The sequence below is a fragment of the Pimephales promelas genome, chromosome 10, assembly GCF_988280905.1.
Source record: "Pimephales promelas chromosome 10, fPimPro1.hap1.1, whole genome shotgun sequence".
NCBI lineage: Eukaryota > Metazoa > Chordata > Actinopteri > Cypriniformes > Leuciscidae > Pimephales > Pimephales promelas.
The window spans coordinates 314,884-328,460 of record NC_142778.1 but is presented as its reverse complement, the minus strand read 5'-3'; the positions used below and the strand labels follow the sequence as shown (position 1 = coordinate 328,460).

At 43.0% G+C, this 13,577-nt stretch overlaps 1 protein-coding gene across 1 annotated transcript; it reads right to left on the bottom strand.

Moving 5' to 3' along the window:
* Positions 1 to 271: 271 nt before the first annotated feature.
* On the bottom strand, positions 272 to 13,334 carry cttn (cortactin). Its single transcript, XM_039647508.2, has 15 exons — positions 13,173 to 13,334; positions 12,636 to 12,719; positions 11,253 to 11,326; positions 10,625 to 10,754; positions 8,327 to 8,437; positions 8,169 to 8,223; positions 7,723 to 7,833; positions 7,527 to 7,637; positions 6,452 to 6,562; positions 5,078 to 5,133; positions 4,828 to 4,897; positions 4,448 to 4,596; positions 2,388 to 2,520; positions 2,024 to 2,092; positions 272 to 1,217 (listed from the first exon to the last, which is right to left on the bottom strand). The coding sequence occupies exons 2-15, from the start codon at positions 12,717 to 12,719 to the stop codon at positions 1,081 to 1,083; spliced, it is 1,401 nt and encodes a 466-aa protein (XP_039503442.2). The 5' UTR covers positions 13,173 to 13,334; the 3' UTR covers positions 272 to 1,080.
* Between the last annotated feature and the right edge of the window lie 243 nt (positions 13,335 to 13,577).

Below are 13,577 nucleotides of genomic sequence, written 5' to 3'. Positions count from 1 at the left end.
CTTCCATGTGTTCACTCTGTTAATGTTGTTAAAGACCTTCTAAAGTAGAGACTCACTGCAATGATCAAGAAAACGTATTGTGGGATTTGTGGGAGGAGTGAATTTACACCTTGTATGGCGACTAAATCTGAAATAAATTAATTTTGGCTCTGGTAACGTAACGTGCGTCAATGTGTCTAACAAACATTTGCACTTTATTACAATTACTAACAGAGAAATAACGTTCCACACGTGTGGCCACATGAAGGATTGTGAAAAATACCCAAAACACTAGATTTTTTTCTTGTTTTATTTTTAAATGATATTTCTTATAAAACAGCCTTGTAAAGAGAGCCAGTATAGAGAAGCACAGACTTTGTTTGAAAAGGTTACTACACACCAGATTACGTCATTAGCGGTCGCTGTTGTCCAGTATCGACTCGACGGCACCGATTGTCGTTTGTCACGCGCATTATTGGCTATAATTGGGCTGTCAGAAACAGAAACACCATGCACTCACAGAAACACAGACGTGTCCAGCACATCAAGAGGGAGTCCAGATGTGGCCGAACACCTGACAGACGAATCAGAAGCACGAGACGACGAGACGCACACATAAGACATCAGCATCTGATTTAATACACAACCCTTCAAAAACCATTCAAGCGATTCTTATGAACCGCTTCAAGCACTGCGAAGCACTGCAGTGATTATTGTGGCATCGCGGTTTGGCCTTCATTCATATTTTCAAACATAATTAATTTGTTCCCCATTTCAACACTGCAAAAAAAGACACTAAAATGAACAAAGAGTTCGTCCGGACGCAGCTTTAGAAGCCGCACATGTGCATGAGTTACTCTCAAAGACACCAGAAGACCTCTGAACTTTGGTCTACTCTCTTATTTCAACACATCGCATGTGTGTGTGTGTGTGTGTGTGTGTGTGTGTAAACGCTCTTAGAAGTGTCATAAATCTCTATTGGCAGAGGCATCTACTCAGGCCTACTGACATGAATGGGACGCGAGCGTTGAGACGAACGCTGGCGCGAGAGAAAGAGGAAGAAGAGAAGAGAGGAAGCCTGGAGCCGAGGGCCGAGCGAGTCTACTGCCGGACCTCCACGTAATTGGCCGGGAAGAGTCCGTACGAGCCCCGACACACACCCCTCCACCAGCCCTCGTCGATCATCTCGATGTTGGTGATGATGTCATCGGGGTCGAAGGAAATCTCATCATCACCCGCTGGGGAGGAACAGAGGCGTGTTACATCACTTCCTGCTCTTAAGAGGCAGCCGTGCAATTAAAACATAACGAAACAGCAACAAAACTGATATTGAATTTAAAAAAATGAAAATTGCAATTATTCGTGAAATTGAAACCATTTTTAAAGAAACGGCAAGTTATTATTGAAGCTTGTTTCCGCCATGAAATAATAATTTAAAAAAAAAAGGAAATTGCAATTTTTTCTCAGAATCAAAAATTAAAAACTGTGAGTCAGAATTGCGAGATATATAAACCCAATTGTGAGGGGAAAAGTTGAGAAAGTCTTCTTTTTATTTTTTATTCCATGGTGGAAACACTTTTTTTCCTCATAATTCAGACTTTTCGTAATAGTGAAGAAATAAATAAAAGGTAACCGCAACTTTATCTACATGTTTTATTCTTTGCTATGCACTGTAGAGGTGATGAACGTGTCATTTAAAAACCATCATCATCAAATGATGGATGGACTAAAGCATATATCCAGCTGTTGACATGACATGGTTATATTCAGGTCAAATATATTGGGAGTCCATCTTAGAGATAATCACCATGATATTAATCATATCATATAATTTAGTTTGCCTACAGTAAATCTATATTAAATTATCATGAGGATCTCCTTCAATGCTTTCATAATCCTTACTTTTTTATAGACCTTAACGCCTCAGACATTTATATGATTTTTTTTAACATGATGAACCACTGCTGTGATCTGTGTTTCACATTAAATGTGTTCCTCCATCAATGTTCAATGTTGGGTTTGTGAACTCAAAGCATTCTCTCACCGGCCTGATAGTCGTACAGAGCGACGGCAGTCACACCGAGATCCTCTCCGTACTCGTCCGGCTGAGCAGCTGCACCACACACACACACACACATGACTTAAACACATCTCAAAGCTACACACTGAAGCATGAGACCGCTTCCGGTCCACAGCTGCGCTGAAGCGAACATGACTCTGATTATATGAACAGTGCTTGGGCTAATTCTCGGGCTGATGGGTCTGAGACGGACACGTCTCTACAGGCCATCGCCACTATAAACAAACAGCCAGAAAAACAAAAAAATACTACTCATAATACGATGTGCATAAAGACATGGATGGATGCTAGTGCTCATGTGTTTAGGTTTAGTGTAGCATTAGCGCACCTGAGGTCTGGATGGGGTCGTCGGGCTCAGGGCTCAGGTACAGGTCCTCCTGAACCGGTTCTTCACATGTGGGTTCTGCTGGGTCCGGCTCCAGCTCGTACACGTGCGCCACCGGCTCGCTGACGGGCTCCACCTAACACACACACACACCTCACATAAGGAGCTCACATGGGAGAATCAGTGTTTTACACCAGCACTCCACAAGAGGGCGCAGTGAACACATGTACACCACACACACGTGCAGATCAGCGTTAAACACTAGAAACACATTAAAAATCATTGTTAAGGAACTTCCTATTAATGTGTTACATTGAGTGAGAGCCGTTCCGGCATTAATCTAGAAACTAAAGTACCGAACCGGTACAAACACTACAGTCATCTTTCCACACCAACACATTCAGATCTAATGATGATGAACAGGAGTGTGTGTTCTCCCGTAAAGCTCTTGATCTGATGGTGTGTGACGGAGTTCAGAGAAGACATGCACTTTATTTTAGGCCAAATTCGTCTCTATTAGTCGAGTCCTGCTTTAATGGCGTAGGGATAGTTCACTTTGAAATTAATTTTTGATATGTTTTATCTTCCCTCAAGGGCATCCGAGATGTAGGTGTCTTTGTTTCCACAGTATTTTTAATTTTGATATTTTTCAGTCAAACCGTTGTTGTCTATCAGTCATACACTGGAGGCTAAGGGGGTCCACCAAAGAGAAGTCCAAATTAAACATGATTTAATGACTCGTAAATGTAAGTACACATTGATGGCCTAAGACACGAAACGAGCGGTTTGTGTGAGAAAATGAACAGTATTTATATCGTTTTACCTCGTGTAATCACAGCCATGACACAATGATCTGACGGCACGGGCGCTTCGGTCTGGAAGTGATCAACGTCACTCTTTGTTTATACAGAGATTTGGGAAGTTTTGCCTTTCACTAAACATATTTAGATATACGGGAAACCGCAATGGAAGACGATTTCGGGATATCTAAATATGTTTAGTAAAAGGTAAAACTTCCGAAATCTCCGTGTAAATATTGAGTGACGTCACACGCGAGCGATCACTTCCGGCGTAACATTGAACTGATTCAGTTCGGTTCAGTTGGACATTGAACAACTGATTCAGATCACTGTGATTACACGAGGTAAAACGATATAAATATGTTGGTTTTCTCACACAAACCGCTCGTTTCGTGTCTTAGGCCATCAATGTGTACTTACATGTACGAGTCATTAAATCATGTTTAATTTGGACTTCTCTTTGGTGGACCCCCTTAGCCTCCAGTGTATGACTGATAGACAACAACGGTTTGATTGAAAAATGTCAAAATTGAAAATACTGTGGAAACAAAGACACCGACATCTTTGATGCTCTTGAGGTAAGATAAAACATATCAAAAATTAATTTCAAAGTGAACTATCCCTTTAAATCTAATATAAGTCATTTTTCATATTGAGCATTATTCCACCACATCTGAACTGCAGGGCTGGGGTGAAAACATCGGTTTCTTGATTTCAATCCATTCTCATTTTGACGAAGCGATGGCGTTTCTTAAATCACTCAGTCTGTGTTTTCAGCTGAGAAACAAACTTCACTAATCTTCAGCCGTCCAATAATCTTTTTCGTACTTTTGGTAAGTAATCAAATGCTGTCCATTTTATAATGTGTGTGTGTGTGTGTGTGTGTGACGGATGAACCGATCATCTCTTCCTCTCTTCTACTAGTTACAGCTGCAAATAAACACGATAAACATCAGAGTTGATTGACAGTGTTGAGGTGTGTATTTGACAGCGCCACCCTCTGGTTACATGAGCGCATCACACCCGCACTAGATCAGCACCGAAAACATGGGGATTTTTTTTAGACAACCGGCCTAATCGCACAACCTACTCGATTCTTTATAATTAAATCAACGAACCGAATATTCGAAACTCCTGACTCGTCCCTACTTTAGATCAGAGAGTTATTCCTGTTCCTGAAATATTCCCAATGAATTATCTAGAATCGAGCTGAATCCTGAGATGTGTGTCAGTCCTACCAGACAGGTGTGTGTGTGTGTGTACCTTCAGCTGGCTGCGCGCCTCCTCCTGCTCCTGCTTCTCCTTGGCCTGCCGTCGAGCGCGCTCTTCTTCGGCTCTCCTCTGGTCCTCCTCCTCCTTCTGCTTGGCGATGTTCTCGAAGCGGGCCTTGATGCTGCCGGCGCTGTTCCCAGCTAAACAAGAGCACAGCTATGAAGCGTAATATCCACATATCACACACTTCTCCTACAGGCTGCGCTCATCACGAGCTTTGTGTTTTCAGGCAAGTCTAACTGTATTCAGGAATAGAATTAGTCTTATTTTACAATTAATTATTCAATATTTATTTCTTCTGTTGTTTGATTGACAGCATTAAGAAACGCGTCCCCAAAAGCGTTGTTCCTCAGAGGTCCTGTGGTTCTGACCTGCTTCGACGGGACGGGTCTTCTGATACGCCGTGCTCGGCTTCTCCACCTCCTCAAACGTGCCTGCGCTCTGCACACACACACACACACACATCAAGATGAGAAACACTCCAGGACAACAACAGCACTTTCAGAAAGGAAGTGAGCACAAACACACAGTTTTCACAACCGTATTTCAGGTTCTGAATGTCATGCTAAAACAGAAACAAGTGTACTCTCTATGTTGATTATAACGATCTGATACATGTACCTTGTCCATTCGGTCCTTCTGCACACCGTACTTCCCGCCGAAGCCTTTGGAATAATCTATAATGATGAAAAAATGATGTTATAAAACGTGCCATGGATGTTGAGCGAAGTGAAAGCCGAGGAACTGAGGCTGCTGGACCGTTTCCCAGGGCTTCCCCGGCTGTGATCTGTATCCTTTCACTTTGTTTGGTCTATACTATATCACAGTCTAGTGATGCACTTGCTACTCCTTTGCTTGATTAAAGTCACGTAATGCTTCATTCGCCCGCTCGACGGGCACGGGTGTCCATTATCAAGCCTGGGAGGGTCTTCTGGGTAACTAGCACTGACTTCAGGGCATTGACTGAGTCTGAAAGATTATTTTTTCATAATTACATTAGTTTTAAAGTATAAAGCGATTGCCTCAAGTTACTGCTGATACTGACGCATGTTAAAGCATGTAATCCTTCTGGTTCGTCCGGTTCTTCACTCACAGCTCCACAAGTCTGAAACACACCACTTACTACATCGACTCTAATCCCATCTGTTTATTTAAATCTCGCACTGATGTGTTGAGCCCTGCTGTCCTCAGATGCATCGCAGACTTGGGTTGTTGAGGACAAAAAAGAGAGAGACTTTAACCATTTCTTGCCCTTTTCAAATCTTCAGTTTTTGACAAAAATACTAGAATGTGTTGTTGCCTTTCACTTGAATAACCATCTTACAGCCAATAACCTCTCGAACTGCTTCAGGCAGGTCTCCGGCTCTGGTCAGGGTTGACGTTTCCATTCTCATCCTTCTCCGTCTCAGAGCCGCTTTCCATACGGTTGATCAAAGCCTTTTACTTACTAACATTGAAAGTGCTTTCGGTGTTTCTGGTTTGAATCCTATTTTACTGAGGGTTCCCAGTTCATTGCCATGGGTGGTTACTGGTCTGAGATCAGGTACTGGTGTTCCTCAGGGCTCAGCTTTAGGCCCCTTACTCTTTCATTTATATGTCACCATTTGGGCATCGGTTGAGATCGTTTGCCTTCATTATCACTTTTATGTGATCCTAAAGTCTAAATACACTCTAAACCTCAGGATGTGTTTTTAAGATCAATACGACTCTGTTTGACTAGTGGTAAAACTGAAGTTATGTTGGTTTTCCAAAACAGAGCCATCAACAGACAAAAGAAAAACAATGAACCTTGGGGTAATCGTTGATGCCAGTCTTACATTTGATCTATAGCAAAAAAAACAACAACACCTGTGCCCTTTTAGCCTGAGTATCTTAATCTATACTTAAGTTACAACGTGTACAAAACACCTGACTGTGACCAGGATGTCCAGTTTTAGTTCCTCGATACATAGTTAAAGTATGAAGACACCAATGGTGTGTGTGTGTGTGTGTTACCTTTCTGTGACTCGTGCAGCTGCAGTTTCTCCTGGTGATCCCATCCCATCGCAGACTTATCCTGACGGTCCGTCTGAACGCCAAACTTCCCTCCGAAACCCTTCACATAATCTGACACGCAAACAACGAGACGGTCACAGTCTAAAAGTGACATGAACTAACAAATCTTCTAAATAAAAAGCCTGCCACATCCATGGTGACACTTTCCTTTACTTAATGAACTAAATAACCATGAGCAATACTTTGTTTACAGTATTTATTTGTTAACGTTAGTTAGTGTTGCACGGTGCACCGATACTTCAAAAGTATCGCGATAATTAAAAACCTCACGATACCTACATTTATTAATATTGATACTTTTATGAATGACCGCGACACAGATTTGTAAGAGACGTATTTCATGTTGGTGTGTGCCACGGAAAGGAGGTGCATGTGAAACGCCTTGTAAGAAATACTTTTCCTTTTCAGGAAAAGTATCGAAACCGCAATACTTGACTTGGTATCGTATCGAAACAATAATTTTGGTATCGTGACAACACTAACATTGGTTAACGTCCAACGCTAGGTGGCGCTGTAACATATTTCACTTTGGAACCCTAAGAGCAACAAACAAAATCCAGCCCCTTTACCCTTGACTCACGCCCTACTAAACGCATCTCTGATTTCATTTCTGACCATTTTCGCCCATTTTCATAAAAACCTCGGGTACTTTTTTAGACTCTCACTAGAGCGTCGGTACAATCTTCACCAAAACAGGCAGAAAGCAGCTAGGACCGGAGCTGGCAAAAAAAAAAAATCTAAATCATTTTGTTTTGTAGAAGAACTGCAAAGTTTAAGTTACATATTTGGTCAGGCAACACCCATTTATGAATTTACACACAAGAATTGTTTCGTACAATTCCACCAATAGTGGGCGCTACATCTGTAAAACTATTACAATTCTGCAACCACACGATGCTTAGACCCCAATGATTGACGCCTGCGGCTATATCTATTATTATCATCCCTCCCTTCTGTTCTTAGAGAATTACACTAAAATCTTTTATAAACCTGTACAGTTAAACGGAAGTCAAACCTTTCTGAGACTCGTGTTTCTCCGTCTTTCCCTGGTACTCGAAGCCCATGGCGCTCTTGTCCACTTTATCCGTCTCCACTCCAAATTTGCCACCGAAGCCTTTGGCATAATCTGTGGATTTCAGACGACAATCATGCAGACACGGCCAAACACACACACACACACACGTACGCGAGGCGGGGAAGTGGGAACGGACCTTTCTGAGACTCGTGTTTTTCCGTTTTCCCCTGGTAGTCAAAGCCGACGGCGCTCTGGTCCACACGATCCGCCTGAACGCCGTAGCGGCCGCCGAACCCAGTGGCGTAATCTGGAACAGTGGAGGAACACAACATGCTGAGATCTACACCCAACCCATGCCTGCTTCAGGTTACACAATCATTTTGTCTGTTACGATAGTCACTGTGTCAGATTACGCGATTTTGACTCCTAAAATCTTGACTGACACTCACTCACACACTCACTCACTCACTCATTCTCTCTCTCTCTCTCTCACTCACTCACACACACTCTCTCTCTCTCCCTCACTCACTCTCTCACTCACTCACTCACTCACTCACTCACTCACTCACTCACACACTCACTCACACACTCTCTCTCTCTCACTCACTCACACACCACCTAAAAAGAGCAATAGAGACTGACCTTTCTGCGAGGCGTGTTTCTCAGTCTTCCCAGCGTACTCGAAGCCCATGGCAGACTGCAGAACACACACACACACACACACACACACACACACATGAGTGAACAGATGTTATAGACAATGTGAGCGCAGAAAGCCTGGCAGAAGATCTGACGTTTACCTGGTCGACACGATCCGCTTCCACGCCGAACTTCCCTCCGAAACCCTTGGACGTGTCGGTCTGGGAGCAGTGCTTGGACAGCTTGCTCTGATACTCGTGGCCTACAGCAGACTGACACAACACACACTTCAGCAACACAACACACACTTCAGCAACACAACACACACTTCAGCAACATGACACACACTTCAGAGATCCACATCACAGACCTGACTGATATATTACAGTACAATCCAGTTCCATCATTAATACAAAAACCTACTTTCCCGAACGCCTCCCAGTCCATCATCCACTATTATAAGTTATGGATTTCAAGTCGATTCGTCAAACCGCTCTCGAATAAGCGAATTTGACACCAACATTAACGTGAGGCTAAATCTCTGCAACTGTTTAGCGTATAGAGTGCCGAAGTGATGACGTCACTCTGTAGGCCAAAACGCGGAAGTGAGTTAGCATTTTAGCATTACGGTTCCCTCGCTCTAAAGTCTATGGGATTTTTGAATGGGTTTTTGCTAAATGGCCTGAAATAAGGTCTGTGGTGAACAATCTAAATATTTTCACGTTTTGATCTATGACACAGAACACCTGCTTGTGGTTTTTTTAAACTTTATTGTGTCTGATTGTATTTTTTAAAATCTTTTTATAGGCTTCAAAATGTATACATTTTGGATTAACTTGAAAAGATTATCTTGCTGGACAAAACGTGTAAGGGTCACAACCCTTTGTTAAACACAGATCTTATTTTTTGCGATTTTCCAAAAGTCTATGGGGAAAATGCATTGCTTTTCTACTGAGGGAACCCATGCGCCGCTAGCTTCCGAGTCGTCCTACAAAGTGACGTCATCACTTCGACACTCTATTCTAACCAAATTTGGAGTGAGTTATGACCACAGTTGCCTGAGGAAACCTGCAGAGTCTCGCCGCAGTGCCATCTAGTGGTCAGGAGTAGTGTTGTCACGATACCAAATTATTGTTTCGATACCGATATCAAGTATTGCAATTTCGTTACTTTTTCGATACTTTTCCTGAAAAGGAAAAGTATTTCTTACAAGGCGTTTCACATGCACCTCCTTTGCGTAGGTCTGTGCTCTTTAATGCTGTAATAACCTGATATAAATAAGTGACTAACAAACATGCACATGCTCTGACTGTAATCATATAGCCTATAGATCATTTTAGCTGATGTTTTGTATGCTTTATTTTAGCAGCTTGCAAATTATTTATGCTATCTATGAAAGTTGGGGGGAAAGTTGTACACCTAATACAAAAATAATAAAACATCTCCAGTTAACTAGCAGAGAATTAATTTAGTTCACTATAAAATAAGAGATCCAGCACTAAGATCTGTTGTTTTTTAAATCAAGCGGAGCGCTCTTTTTCGCTGCTATCAGTTGCATGGATTTGGATACAGTGTCTTGCGATGTGTAAATCAGACCGGCCATAGGGGACAGACGTCCATAGGGAGGCACTGGAAGGGTGTGTTGCTCACACCAACATGAAATACGTCTCTTACAAATCTGGAATGCGGTCATTCATAAAATTATCGATACTAATAAATTTTGGTATCGCAATACTTTTCGGTGCACCGTGCAACACTAGTGGTCAAAAGATAAAATATAAATTTTTGCTCATAACTTCTGAACTATTTGGCCAGAAATCACAAAACTGGCCAAGAACCCATCAGTCCCCGAGAACCCCTGCCGGTCCCCTTTAGATTTGGTGCAGCAAGACGAGCGAATATCAAATGACTTTTACTGGCTGAAAGTTATGGACTTTGTGTAGCTAGATTAACCTGATTGTACTGAGGCTGCATCTCTGCAATGCTTCGGCATTTTGACACCAAACTTTGCCTGTGTTAATGTCACCTTCCTCTGACCACAGCACATCAGACTGGCTAAAGAACAACCCTAGCAGAACAAACGGCTGAAGACGAATCGTTATCATCCACACTGTACTACATTAATACAAACACTTCCTGTGCTATATCTCCCAAATCTCTGCTCCGTGTGCCGCGCCGCTCTAACTGAGACCGGTCACGGCATTTGCATATCGTTTCCCTATCGTTGTTGGTTTCACCGCTGCTATTGCTCTCCTCATTTGTAAGTCACTTTGTATAAAAGCGTCTGCAAAAAGATTAAATGTAAATGTAATGATTTGAGCTGAGGCGAGAGGGAGCCGGGCGATCCACTGCACTGAGGATACACACATTTGCATATAACTTATCGATAATCAAAAGGGGGTGAGAGGTGTGTGAGTGAGAGAGAAGATTAGTGAATGAGTGTGTGAGTGTGTGTGTACCTTGTCCATGCGGTCCTGCTGCAGGCCGAACTTCCCCCCGTACCCGTGAGATGCCTTCGGCATGTCGGCGAGCTCCTTCTGCTTCAGGTCGCTGTGTTCACTCGACACTCGCTCACGCAGCTTATGGATACTGGCAAATCACAGAGTCTAAATCATCACCTGAGAACATGTCATGCTCTAGGCTCAATGATAACAATTATAACAATTGTTTTAAAATTCATTTATATATAAATATATATTCAAAGAATATTTATATACAGTCAAACCAAAGATTACTCACACACTTTGAGCTGCTGATGTTTTGTGTAAGTGCTAATGCTCTTTTTACACACACACTGAACAACATGAAGCATTGCTTGGTCACTGGTTGAGCTAAACTGGTATTATCTAATTGTGGAGTTCAATTGAACAGATATTCAACATAATTCATGTGTGAGAGTCCAACAGAAGGACAGACTAAACCAGTCAAATATCCACTGATCTGAGACCTGAGATCTGTCATATTTATACACTAGAGCCGATAAACTGATGATGATTGGGGAAATGTTGAAGTGTCTGAATAAATGTTGGTTTGACTGTAGAGTAGTAAAGGAGCTGTAGAACTGAACAGAGGAAAAGCTTGAGTCACTTGATGTGTTCCTGGTGTCCGGATCCGGCCACGGTCTTGGCGCCCCAGCGCTGCTCCTTCTCCGACACATCATTCTGTGTGTGTGTGTGTGTGTGTGTGTGTGTGTGTGTGTGTGTGTGTGTGGGGGGGGGGGGGGGTAAAGTGAGCCGTCAGAGGGGGAAACACAAGAAAGAAAACTACAATATGAAGGTGGAATTAGACTAAATTTCAAAAACACAAATATCATATAGGCTAAATACAATAAAACCAGGCAAACAAACTCACATTAACATGATAAAATCCAAAACCTTTTCAGGCATAATCTTACTAAATAAGTCCTAACGTGGAATTAAATTCATAAAAGAGCATTCTACTTATGTTAAACCCAGCACAGTCCAATGAAATATTTTTAACAGTGAGAGCAAGTGTAAACATTGAAGACACAATAACTCTGATTAGTTGAGAGATTGCATCTTAAACAATCACTGTAATATTTCACAACAAGCGTTTATTATCTATATTCCAGTGTTTAGACCTGTTTACAGCAGAGACGAGAACTAGACCGATATGTATTTCTAACGAACTCTAAGTGAGTCTCTGTAGAGAGACCGACACTGAGGAGTGATGTCGCTGGAATCGGGTTCAGAAGGATTTGTTTTCCAGCAGATGAAGGTCGGATAAAAAGACCGACAGCCAATCAGAATCCATCCTGCTGTAACGAGCTCAGCATTTCCAGAGACGATAGCAGAAGGATGAACGCTGATATATTATCGTTATAGTTTTCGATCTTAGTGTGAGCCGGCCTTCACACTGGTAACGACTCGAGCCTTTGACGGTAAGCTAATGCAGGGGTTTCCGATCGTTTATGATCATCGTTTTATTGAACTATTTTTTGTCGTTTTCTCTGGCAACGTCCCTGGCCCTGTAAGTCCCCAGTAACCTGTCAGTCCCAGAGAATCCATCAGTCCCAGATGACCCGTCAGTCCCCTGAAAACCCGCCGGTCCCCTGAAAACCCAAAACCTGTCAGTCCAATACAACCCCCATCGTTCCCCTGAGAACCCGCCGGTCCCAGAGAACCCAGAGAACCCGTCAGTCCCAGAGAACCCAGAGAACCCGTCAGTCCCAGAGACCCCGATAGTCCCCTGAAAACCCGCCGGTCCCCTGAAAACCCAAAACCTGTCAGTCCAATACAACCCCCATCGTTCCCCTGAGAACCCGCCGGTCCCCGAGAACCCCCGTCGGTCTCTGGAGAAACCCTGTCAGACCCTGAGAATCCCCGTCGATCCCCCGAGAACCTGTCAGTCCCTGTGAATCCTTGTCTGTCCCAGAGATCCAGTCAGTCCCCTGAGAAGCCCTGAGGTCCCCCGAGGGCCCAGTCTGAGTGAAGGTGTTGTGTGTCTAACCTCAAAGTCGGGGTCCGTTTCCCAGTCGTCTCCTCCCTCATCCACTGCCACAGTGACAGACTGACCTGCGGATGCCTTCCACATCTGACACACACACAAACACACACATTATACTCCTGCGGATGCCTTCCACATTCAAGATGAGCACACAAAAACACATTATACTCCACTAAAACACATGATAGGCATCTAGTGACAGAAACCCATCAGATTCGCTCACTATTAAGGGTGTCACTCAACTGTGAACCCGCACAGGATGACGCCTATCTAACGCTAGGCGCCTATATGGGGTTGGAACTAGTTAGCTGCTAGTCATCATCCCTACACCTATCATTACTACAGAACTGATATTTCTCAGCAATATGTGAACACGCGACACATATATGGAGATTTAACATGCGCGCATCAATGAAAACACCAAATAAAGCGAAAATAAATGTGAACTGCAGAGAAATCAGCGCTAGTGTTGCTGATGCCCGATGGGTTTACTCGTCTCGCCTTGATTTAAAACATGAATAATCAGATCTTTACACTTACGCTGCAGTTCAATGGTCTCCTTAATGCAAGTAATAGGTAAATAAGTCGTGATAATAGTTATAAAGAGAAAAGTCGTCAGTTTTCCTGGCCACCTTGGTTCCTCCACTTCCCGCTTCCTGCTCCAGAAGGACCGCACCACCTGCGCCGGGAGCGGGGGAATCCGGAGCTTTCACAACCACTGAGGCTTTCTGCGTTTAGTGACATCAGGAACATGTTTAGTACACATTATTTTATTTTTATTATTTCATATGATATTAGAAAACCATTATCTGACTCAAGATCGGGCTGATATAAACGTAACATGAAGAAAAGCGCCGTTACTCGCAAAATTCCCCCTCTTCATATAATAGTACGACCGTACTGACACTGAACGGAATGAACAGCTCCACTGGCGCATTCCAGGTA